Source organism: Colletotrichum lupini, chromosome 6 (assembly GCF_023278565.1).
Source record: "Colletotrichum lupini chromosome 6, complete sequence".
NCBI classification, from domain to species: domain Eukaryota; kingdom Fungi; phylum Ascomycota; class Sordariomycetes; order Glomerellales; family Glomerellaceae; genus Colletotrichum; species Colletotrichum lupini.
In genome coordinates, this window is record NC_064679.1 from 4,932,911 (window position 1) to 4,945,723 (window position 12,813).

At 35.8% G+C, this 12,813-nt stretch overlaps 1 protein-coding gene across 1 annotated transcript; it reads right to left on the reverse strand.

Moving 5' to 3' along the window:
* Nucleotides 1–12,389: 12,389 nt before the first annotated feature.
* Nucleotides 12,390–12,813, reverse strand: CLUP02_12933 (uncharacterized protein; the record flags this gene model as incomplete). The annotated part of the gene is made up of 2 exons (XM_049291891.1): nucleotides 12,390–12,449; nucleotides 12,664–12,813. Coding segments are annotated over 2 exons (210 nt in total), but the record flags the coding sequence as incomplete, so codon positions are not given.

A 12,813-nucleotide genomic window follows, 5' to 3' on the forward strand; every position in this document is an offset into this window, starting at 1 on the left:
ACCTGTATCTGGGACGGTCGAGATGCTCGGCGCCTTACACATCTTAGTTTACTGCTCGGAGGATTTCCCACAGTTGTACGCGGTATGTGATCCATCATCCCCCGACTTTGCTTCTTTGAGCACTGGAAAATGTTTATGCTCACGCCCCATGTCACGGACGTAGACGCACCTCCAGATTTTTCGGGGCTGTGTCTACTCGAACCCAACCACTGGAACGGCATCCCATGTCGATGCGGGTGATTTTAAAGTGCCGCTCAAGTTGCCCAAACGGCATGAATTCGCGGAGCTAAAACCTCTCACGCGGGAAGGGGAGCCTGGGATAGCTAAGAATAGAGGGCATGTCTAGACGAGACAGTTCGCGTGCGGTGTCACCAGGAAAAGCGCGTGCGTCGTAACCGTTGGAGATGTGCTTCCAGGGATCGGGAAGGTGGGAGGCGGTCTCTCTCACTTCCTGAAAGTCCGTTCCCTCGGATTTGGGAGGGCAGAAAAAAGCTAAATGGGTTTAAGGTGGTCGTGTTGGTGGTGGTCCCGAGTAAGTTTTGTCCTCCTTTTGCGTCATTCGCGAGAAAGTGAAGAAGAGGGGGGGCGTGCGAAGATCAGACGAGACGGTATGTCCTGAGACGACCGTTGTTCGGCACAGGTTTCCCATACCCAGTAAAACTTTTGTGCCGAATGAAAGATATACTCGGTGCGAGTGTGCCGAAGATGGTGTTGTAAGTGGTTTGTAAGGTTAACCTTGAAGCGTCCCCCGAAACCTTGACATGGCTGAGCTTACATTTGCGTGAACCAACACTCTATTCTTCCACCGAGAGTTTCTTTCTAGACTTCAGAACAAACGGTCTATTTCGTATTTACGAGAAGCTTAGGAATAGGGTTCCCGTCAAGATTAACCTTAAGGTTGGTTTGGCAGTCCTCGTCATCGATCTCAGAGTTTCGGTCGTTTACCTTCAAGGTTCAGAGAAAGGCGGTTAGGCTCGCGAGATCCTCAAAGAGGTGTTCGTTCTATGTGAGGTAGCCAATTCCCCTCGTAAGGGGCCACGGGCAGGTCCAACCGGCCACTTTCTCTCGAACTTAAGCCTCTGCCCAAAGTCGGGTGGTTAATCCCTTTGGACGGCCTCATCTCACCCATCCGAGCTTTGGGATAATCGGGAATCACGAGGTCTGCAGATGCGCCAGGCCACAGACCGTGACAGCGACCTTGTTCTCGACGTCCAAAATGCTGTAAATAGGCGAGGGCACGTAGTCTTTTCCTCGGTCTACTGTGACTCTTGGCAAGTCGCAGTAATGTCTGGTCGGCTCCGAGGTTGAGAATATTCGAGATGACCAAGGAATTACCTTCCTCGAGATATGCTTGAATTGATGAAACTACATTTTCAAGGACGTCAGACACGCAACTCTATCGAACCGCCCTGTTTTTAATTTACCCGCTAGAGCCTATCACTACTTGAGGTAGGTTGGTAAAGTGAGTTTAGAGGACGATGATTCGAAATTACCCCGCAAGAAAAGCGAGGTGCTCGCAGAGCGGACGGCATTCCGATACGTGTGGGATGCTGCCATGCATCCCTAAGTTCAATGCAATAAAAGCCTTGACACCTTTCGGGAACTCTGAGTCGGCTTATCACGAGTGTTATAGTTTGACAAAGTCATTTCTAAGATGTGTAATATTATGCTAATCTCGCCCGGTCAACCTTAACAGTACTTGACGGGTAGTAAATGTTCAAGGTTGTGGAACACTAACTTTATAGAAACTTCAAGTAGAAAGCTGATCATTCGCTGTCGCCACCCAAAGCCTCGCACGAGGCGAGGTGTTGAAATTCTTTCCGAAGGTTGCCCCGTGAAATACAACCTTACACGAGAGCATTTCCAAATTCTGAAGAACATATCCCTGGCAACATGCGGGAAGCGCATGCCGATGATCCATGCCGTTGGTGACGATCAACAGATGGTTCTTGTATCACCTGTGTCGCCCACGCCCAGGATGTCCTGACACTACCCGCTCTTTATTGAAACCTGGAAACCCAAGAAAGCAAGGCAGCCTTCCTAACATCTTTGTAGCCAGGGTGTTCCGCAGGAACGAGCGGCAAGGTTGAGACTTTGAGATTATTATAAGCATACATTCTTGTGATCAAGGGGAAGGTCAAAGAGGGGGCAGGAGTTGGCGAGCTGTCGCGTGGTGATCAAACGATTTCGTGGGCTTGGCGGCGTCGAGATGAGACCGCCTGCAACTTGACACGACGATCCTTTCCGAGTGCTACGTTGCGCTACAGCTGCAAGGTGGAGCGAGCTTGAATCAAGCACGACTTTCAAGATTGAATGTAGACAAGGTAGCCGCCGCCAAGCTAGTATCGGACTTGAGATGAGTATCTTTAACGTTAATTCATGTTAATCCGGATGTATGTCCCCATGTGGATGTAGGTTCAGGAAGCAAGGTTTAGTTCGGAACAAGGGATTATTACTTGTACTGTGTGAAGCCTGTCAGCTCGGTATCGTTCTCTGCTTCGGTAGTAATTTGTTTCTGAGACTGCAGGTGGCAGTCGATGTCCGAAATGCCAACCCGAAGCCGTGGGACTGTCGGCCAACGACATGTTACGATGGTAAGCCATGAGTCCCCGTAGAAGATTTCAATGAGAAGTTATCAACGGTCGGGGAATTATCGTGGTGCCAGCCTTCAGGGCCGATGATCACATACTACCTTAACTCGCAGGACGAGACTGAGGCATGGCGACGCATACTCACAAGAAACTAGGGAAGATTGCTGCAGCGATTGAAATGCAAATCATGTTCTATCAACTGCTGGATATTACTCAGTCTTGACACCAGCTCACACATAGAATCAAGAGTATCCCACTGAGACCCAAAGCACCAGTATTGACGATGTCCTGTTGTGGACCCAACGTACGAGATGATGTCAAGGTTCCTTTCAAACTTGGAACTGTGAGATGTAATCGTGAGATATCTCAATGCCAAAATAGATCGCTTGACTGCTTGTATAAGGCACATCATTGAAGCATGAAGATAGTCATAATGGCAACTGCAAATATATTATAAGGTGTGAAGTGTTCCATCTATGTAAAATTAAAATCGTGCCGAGAGTTGTGAAAGTCGGGGTACTTCTTCAATAATATGGTTACGCTGCCTCGCCTGAAGCCTCTTTGGCTGAGGTATTCAAGAACTTGCATTCTGGCTATTTGTCTAAGTTTCCTCTTCAAGTGGTTCTTTGTCCCTATATGCGGGTGATTCTGGACTAATGAATGAAGAGCAAAGGCGCGAAGGCACTGGTCGCTTCCATAATCTTGATAGCAACTCTAATATTCCCTCTCTATGACTTCTTGACTTGTAGAATGTACAAGTGTCCCCAATAGGAATGAGACTACGTTCCCAGGACCCGTTCCATTAGATGCCAGAAATACTTCTTACTTGTCACCAGACTGCAAGCTTCACCGCCATCTCGGGCTCACTGATATGTGTCGTTAAGTCAAGGAGGAGCATTATGCCATTGCAGCCTCCGATATTAGCGTACAAGGTTTCTAGGGTAGTAAAAGCATTCCGCTCTTGTGAAGTATCTAGTAGGTCCCACGTAGAGTGGACGTCCTCCGTTGGTCACAAAGCTGTAACGTCATTCCCTCATTCTCGGCCGCGAAGATCGAAGTTGTGCAATATTCAGTTCCATCGCGTTCGGTAGTGCCTTTTCCAGGTTATCGACTAGTCCACGGGTGTCTTCCGTTAAACTTCCGGCAGTCATGAAGTCCACCTTCTTTCGCAACTCTTCGATGATCCACCCGGGTCCCTATTTCACGCCAATGAAGAGCGGCCTCCCATACTATTCTACAAGCCTAAAGGGCTGATTCAGACTCGGAAGCCTGAAATTAAGGATGAGTTGCGTCTGTTTGTGAGATGTCAGCTAATGAAGCAGCGGTATTTCTCCGCGGTCGTGGACTGCATCGACTTTGAGTCTCAATCCAAATCTTGTATGTAATCACTACATGGCCGCTTGGGGAAATCGCCTATGCTTTCATTCGAGCGTCATAGTCTCAGAGCAGCATTACTCAGATTCCCGTCGATAAAGGGAGTCCTTGAGAATTACTCGAGCATTATTTGCATGGCGACATGTTTCTTTCATCTTCTGAGAGGAGCGTCTACTCTCTCCCACCACCTATCATCTGGCTCACGTCCAATCTGACTAAATCACTACTTGAAGCTGGTCAGCGACTACTAACAGTCAAGATCCCTTCTGACCGTATGTTTGGCACGAGAACCACTCACCGATACTTGGGCACTTTCGCTCGAGTACAAGGTGTCGTGGCGTTCGCGCCAAGTAATCTGCCGTACCTGAAGCGTGGGGGCATTTCGCGACGCCCCAACATAACCTACGTAGCGCTACAAACACACTAATGGAAAAAAGATTCAAAGATACCAAGTAGTTCGAATGGTGTTTCTGAGACTAATCTCGTCGGCGTAACATCATACTGAAGTTCTCTCAGAAAAGAGGTTCGCTCGGGATCGTGAACCGACAAGCAAGATGAGGCCCTCCAAAGACATAGACCCAAAGTATTTCTGCACGAGCGAATACAATCCGAGACTATAACCTCATCTGATTTCCTTTCGCCTTTCATCTGCATTTTTTTATTCAAATGTTCGATATGTCTAGGAGGGAAGTGGCGGTCCACAATGGTTCATCCAAGGGGGAAGGGGGGTTGCTACTAGCACTTGCCAATGATGGAAGCGAATGTGTACTGCTAGCAATCGCTATACGGAAGCAATACAATATTGACAAAGATTCCGCGACAGATGTTTCTGTTGCAATACAGACACCTCCTGAACATAATTGTTGGGCCTCCGTATCTACTCGACTAATTCGATCATACGGCTGAAGCGTGATTTCCCTGAAAAGGCATTGGCCTCGTTGCACAGAGCGTGAAGAGTGATTGTGCTGATTCCATTCAATAACCTATTACATCGGTTAAGAATCCGCACTACGCTCATGGATACACATCGATCCTCAAAAATGATGAGACAGACGTGTGCGCGGCGATAGACCTCGACATTCATAAACAGCACCTAAGTTAAATACTTGTGCAGCCGGAAAAGAACTTGCAGAAAGTGCTGTCAAGTGGCCTGTCGATCAATGTTATTTGTAGGCCAATGACGAAGGCGACATTAAAGCGCAAGCGATAAGCATTGATGACGGCCTTTCGGTCGTAGGTGATGACCGGCAGATGCAGGCTCCGGAGCATCCTCAAGTGGGTCCGGAGGAACCTCTGCGTCACACCGGGTGGGGCCCAATCGCTCCGGAGATCGGCAGTGGGAATCATGCCGGCCGGCAGCTGTGTTGGCAGTGTTCCAGAAGCCGCCAAGGCCTTCAGAGTATTTCCACTTCATTTGTATATGATTACGATCTAGATATAGTCGAGTATTGTGCGTCCTAACTATTGCGATTTAGTGGTAACGTCTTGAACATGCTATAACATACGCAAGAGCCATGTGCAAGCCGTGGTGTTCCCTCGGTCTCGGCGCTAGAATCAGTTGCAGGGAAACATTCTACCCTAAGGCAAGCAACAAACTACTCGCATGTATGCGTCTCCTTAGGTTGATGAACGGTAATGTGACCAATGTCTTCTAGTTCCCGAGGGGCAACTGTGCGAGGCCTGAGACACCGGAGCATCCTCTGGATGCCCCGCAAGTTGTGATGTGTCGGTGCGAGCAGCGACGTGCGGAGTAGCCTGGAGCCAATATTCCTCAATTTCTCCACAGAGACTAGGACACCTCGACATCTATGCGAGCTCGAGACGATGTCCCTGGGTCAGTATTCCGGTAGTGCTGAGTCCCCGGATGTAGAGTATAAATGGACTGTCACCCAACGACTTACGCTATGATAACTCAACCGCAATCTCACACTAGAATCTTCACTGAGCGCTACCATGCTATCCATCGATTCTAACTATGTTGCACTTGGGCTCGTCTTGATCCTGTTCATTCTCCTAGTCAACTCACTGCGAGTAGCTTTCCGCCCTGGCCTGAGTAAAATTCCTGGGCCCTTCTTTGCTAGATTCACTCCGTTATGGCGCGTGTTCTTCGTCTGGAAGGGCAACGCCCATTCAGACTACCGTATACTTTATGAGAAGTACGGGCCAGTCGTACGAACTGCCCCTAACGTAGTTGACATTTGTCACGAGTTATGGCACGTAGCAATAGGTATACGGAGTATAGTAAAAGTGGCTTAACTATTAAAATAGAAATAGATAAAAGGAAAAGGTCTATATATATAATATCTAAGATAGATACGTAATTTAGTACGTAACGGGCACTTTATAAAATACGATTACTATCCCTATTACGTAATATACCCCTTAATTATTATTATTAGGGAGCTATTATACTTAAAATAGAATCTTTAAATACCCTTATAAAGGCCTAATTTAATTGAATATAAATTTTTTTTTTTAAGTATAAGGGATATACGTCTTTTAAACTACGTTTATTATAAATATATCCCTTTATTTAAAATAAATAGAATCCTAACTTAGAATAGTACATATTTTATTATTTTTAATATATAAATTACTAAAAATAAGGCTACTTAACCGCTTTATATATATCTAAATTCTCATAATATTACCTAGTTATTATTTTTTTTCTTTTTTTTAATTTCTTATAATTATTATAAATACCCCTATTTACTACGCACATATACTTATACTATTAAATTATTTATTAATTTTATTTTAGATATAAATATTTAATATATTTAAAAATAATAATAAGTTTTATATATTTTTATAATACTTTTTATATATATATTATATAGTTTATTAAGAGTTTAAATAAGTAATAATATTAACGAGCCTTTTTAAGTCGTTATCCCCCCTTATAATTTCTTATTTACTTATTAAAGCTTAGTTACTAAGCTCTCTCTCCCTAACTAAGAGGATATTAAAACTATTAATTAAAATACTAAGGACTTTATTAAGTTCAAGGCTCTTTTTAATAATTATAATAAGAGTAATAATAAAATAAATAATAATAATAAGAGCTCTAACGGGCTTTTATTTATCTCCCCCTTAGAGTTTAAAAATAAAAATAAAATTAGTTTAGATAATAAGCCCTTTAAAAAGGGTATATTATATACTTATTATTTTAAAAGTTTATATTTAATATTATTTTAAAGTTTAAAAAACGTAAAGTTAGCTCTTTTTAAAAAAATAATAAGAAATAAAAAAGAACGCTAAGAAACTAAGGTACTTCTTATAATAAGTATAGTTTTTTTCGCTATTCTAAGCCTATTTAATATATACTTAGTCTTTAAAAAGCTTAAAAAAAAGGCTCTTAAAAATAAAAAATTTAATACTTACCCTATTTTAAAATAGCCCTCTAATATACTAATTTTAAAAATAATAGTTATTATTTTATAAAAAGTAATAGCCGGTATGTGCACTATTTTAATAGCCGTTTAGTTAAAAAGTATATTAATATAGTAATCGTTTTATAGTTAATAGCCTAGGCCCTTATTAAGGCTATTATAAATAGTGCTCTTTTTTTTATAAGTACATTATCCTTTTTTATTATTAAAAAGCATATTTTTAATTATAGTTTTAATAAGATATTACTAAGCTCTATAGTATTATTTATTAAATATATAATAATTAGAAAATATATAAGAACTATATTAGTTTTTATATAAAGGACTTTTTTAATACGTACCCCTAGTCCTCTCTCGTGCTTATTATAATTATTTATAATTAACTTTTTATTATATTACCCGCTTTTATATTTTGAGTTATTAACTTAACGGTCGTTTTAACTCTTATACCCCTTATTACTTTTATTACTCTTAGTTTTATAAACTTCGAAGTATATAAAATACGTTTTTTAGCGCGCATACTAACCCTTTTTTTTAATAATACTATATTCTTAGTAATTACGTACTTTATAAACTAAGAGTTTAAATAATAAATATAAGCTTAGGTCTTATTTTTATATATATATACCCTATAAAATAAGGTTATTTTAAGAGTTTAGGCCTTTAGGCTATAAGAAGTTTTTATTTTATTTATTTTAAGCCTCTAGGCCGCACTCTAGGTTCCGTTTATTATCTATTTTTAAGTATTAAGTTTTTTTAAATATAGCCTAAATTAATTATTTTTAACTATTTTAGCTATTTATAATAGCTTTTTACGTATTATAAAGGTTAAGAAGTATATAGAAATCTTCGAACTTAGTTCGTAAAAGGTTTTTAATAAGTCTATTTACTAATATATTTTTTATTAATATATAAATAACTTTAAAACTACTTTTAGCGTACTTTTATCTTAGCTATATATTTTATATATTAATATAATAAAGTTAAATAACTATTCTTTTTCCTTCCCTTATAACGAGTTAAATCGTTTACTAATTATCGTAGTTAATTAACTATACTTCTCCTAAATTAAGAATAATATTTTTAAAAAAGTACTTTAAAATTATAATCTCTTTTATAGTTTCCTTAAAATAAAAAAGCTTAGCTTTAGTAATTAACGTCGTAACTATTACTTAGTATACTAATTTTTATTAAATTAAGCTACTAAAAAATATATTATATATTCCTAAGATAATTATTATATTACCTCGTTATTTATAAAGCTAATATTTCTAGTTAGAAATAATAATTACGGACTCAGTATACTACTATAATAGAGTATAAAATATTTTATTATATAAAAATATCGGATATAATAATTAATTATTTTAATATAAGTTATGCTTAGGTTAGCTAAGAACCGTAATAATTACGAATAAATAAAAGCGACGTTTAGTCTAATTATAATAGCTATATAAAATATATTCCTAACCTTTTTTTAATAGCTCTTTATTTCTTTTTTTTTTACTTACCCCTCGTTTAGTTTAAACTCTTTTTAAAAAAAAGGGGTAGCTAAATATAATAAATTTATAAAGTCGAAGTGCTTAATAACTCGCTTAATATATACGTTATAAATAAAATAAACCTTATAAGTAATATAGTTTTATAAAATCCGTACTCTAAAGAAGTAATTAATTAGTCTATTCTCCTTAAAGTTAATATATTTTTTTATATTATTAACGATCCCCTAAGCCGCCTTTTAATTATTTTAATAATATAAAATAATAAAGTTATTAATATAAAATACTAATATTACTTTCTTATTTATAGTTTAGTAAATATAAATCTCTTCGTAATTATATATTATATTTATATTACGGAATATAAAAATAAAAGTTTAAAACTAGAGAATTAGTAAGTTTTAGAGGCTATATAAAGCGTATTAGAGTTTACTTATTTTATTAATAACCTTATATCCCTTTAAAAGTTTAATAATTACTAGCTTTTTATTCTTAAGAAGTACGTTAAGGAATATGTTAATAATATTATACTAGTCTACCTTAAGGTCGAATTAAGTAGTTATTATTATTATAAGCCTAAAGGCCTTTGCGGCGAGTATTAAAGCGTACGTATTTTATAAAAGATTAAGTAGTTATATATTCCTTTTTATATATATACGTACTTTTACCTCGCTAACCTTATTATTAACGTTATATTTATAAATATATACCTATTTTAATAAAAATAGGATCCCTTATTTAAGATTACGATCGACCTCTTTTTATATACTAATATCCCTTAGCTTTTTTATTTTTATATTTATAATATTCCTAAATAGCTTTTATAATTATAATAAGAAATATTTAATATTACTAAACTTCTTTAGTAAGCTCTAAAAGTTAACTTTAATAAGTCGTAGTTTTTAAACCTTTTTAGAGCGCTCTAAGTAGGTCTTATAAACTACTCTTTTTATTATTTAATAAAATATTATATATCTTATATTACTTTCTTTTATAGCTTTTTATTAATTAAGTATAAAAATAAAAAAAAAGTAGTCCTAAAGACGGTTATAATAATTACTATTTTTTATATTCGAATATAAGAGCGTTATAAAAATATTATTATTAAAGTATTATAAAAGTCTATAAGCTTAGTTTAAATATTTAGGACTTAATAAAGCTTTATTTAGTACTTAATAAAGCGGTTTTTATAAACTCTATTCTTATATAATAATAAAAGTTTATTATAAGGGTTCTTTATTAACGTTAAGTTTAGTATTAAGAATTATTTTTTTATAATTAGTACCTCGTTTACTATATATTTTAGCGTTTTATTAAGAGCTATTAAGAATTAAAAGCTTAAGAACCTTCGTAATATATATAAGTATTTATAAAAAGGATTATAGATTATATAAAGCCGTTTATAACTTAGTTATTATATTCCCTTTTTTATTCCTATTCCTAAGCTTATATAAGGGGGTTATCTTAGGGGTTAATAATAATAATAAAACTATATTAGCCTCTTTAGCCTTATTTATTATACCCTAGAGTACGTTTATCGGTTACTGTTACGAAGGTAACTTTGTTTACCTTATTATTCGCCTTATTATCAATATTACGTAAGCAAACTATATACCATATTAATCTACGATTTCTGTAGATTATCATAGGTATTGATTATGTAAGCAATACTGCTTATATAAGCTTACGTGAGCAATGGAAAGTACTGGAAGGTAACTAAATAATCTGGAATTTACTCGAGGCGGAATTACGTACTACGATTACGCATTCACTTACGTATACGCTTATTAATTATATCATAATTAATAAGTAATGGAATATTCTAGTAGGAGGTTTTTATTCCTATATGTAGGCGTGTATTTGCCTACCTAGACCTTTCGTTAAGCAAGCAACTTCTCATATAGTAATTCAACTATATTACTCTCTTTACTACAAAAACCTCTTTTATATACGCTTATATCCCCTATATTCATATATTCTTGCTTCTATATGAATATTTACTTTTCATATTCTTTATAAGAATATCCCGTATTACCTCGTTAAAGCTATACGTGCTAGAGTTACTTAGCGTCCTAAATAGTTAAAAATCTAATAATAATACTATCCTTAATTATAAAGTTATTTTAAGTATTAGTATTTTTAAAATCTAAATTTATTTCCCTAAGTACTCGAACTAACTTATTATTAGTATTAAAAAGTTCTTATATTTCTTAAATTACTAAATTTACTTATTTACTTATAATAACTTACTCCTCGTATATAGGATTCTAAAAAACTTCTTTATTAAACTTAATATTCTTTATAATAAATACTTACTTAAGTACGAGTACTTAGACTTTATATAAGTTATATATTTTTAATATATATTTAACTAAGTATTTTATATACTCGTAGAGAAGTATTTTAAACTCTTTTTAATATATACCCCTTTTATAATCCTTATAAAAAGAGTATACTTAGTAACTATATATATAAAAGTTATTAAAATACGGGGTAACCGGTTTAGAATCCCGTATTTAGTAACCCGTTTATTACTAACGTTAATACTGCTTTTACTAATTAATTTTTATTATAATAAGCAAATCTCTTTTATTAGCCTCTTATAAAGTAATATTATAAATAAAAATTACTATTAGTATTATTTCGTCCTATAAGTTCGTAAAAAGGTTTATAAAAAGGCATATTTTATAAATTTTAGTAATTATAAGTTAACCTACTTTTTTAGTGTTACTTATAAGTTCTTTTATATATAGAGGTAGAAGTTCTATTCTAATTCTTAGCTCGCTATATTATATCTTATATATATATTTAACGTTTATAATTAAGAGAGCGGTTTTATTATTATTTTTAAAAAAGTAAATTAGAGTCCCTTTTTAATAACGAATTATTACCTCGAGGCTTTATAATACGAAAAATACTTCTTTTTCTATTTTAATCCTTAAAAAGAACCCCCTAAGCTACTTATTATATTCGTTAAAAACTATAAGTATATATTATTATTTATTAAGAAATAGTTCGAAGTAAAAGAGATCTTAGTGTATATAGTACTATAGTTATAAGGCTTTTTTAAAAAGTAGTCCTCTTAAAACTACTATTTTAGCTTTAAATAATATATATATTTTATATTTAATTTATAATAGAGGTTTAATATATATAGTGGTTTTTTTTCCGGCTTTATAGGTACAAAAGATCGACCTTAACGGGATTACGCTTTTAAGGGAAATTATACGATATAGTACACTTTTTAACTATATAATACGCGCAATATATCCTAAGCACGCGCTTAACGTAATATAGTAATTTTAATACAAAAACCGCTATTTAATTCGGGATGGGCAAGCTGCCCTGCGGCGGCGCCGGCCGGAAAGGTTAATAGCAGAGGTTAGCCGTAATGGTTAGCTATAATAGTCGGCTGCTATAGTCGGCCGTAATAGTTAGAGGCGGCCCTTAACCGCAGAGGTTCTAAACTTTAATAGCGACGTAGAGGTTTCTAGAGAAAGGGCTAAATGGGCTAATATCTACTACTCTTCGTACTAGAGCTCGCAAAGATTCTTTCTATCCTCATCGCTTCTAATATTGCCTAAAGCTGCTCTCTATTTAAACTAAATAAATCTACTAAACAAATCCACTAAATAAATCTACTAAACAAATCTACTAAACAAACCTATTAATACATAAACTATTACCTAGATAGCTAGTTAGATAACTAGTTAAGAGGTTAGCTAGTTAAAATACTACCTCGACGAGAACCTAAAGATGCCCGTTGATAAGTCTGCCCCTCTCGGGCTGGGCGCCCTCTTCGGCCAGCTCGACGCTGTGGCTATCGTGGCTAACGTAAGCACGCCTAAGAAGTAGCGAAGTACCTTCTAGCGGTGCGGAATTCGGCTGGGCGATATTATAAGTACCGTGGACAGCCGGGCCGGTACGGATACTAGGATCCGGTATATCGACGCCGGC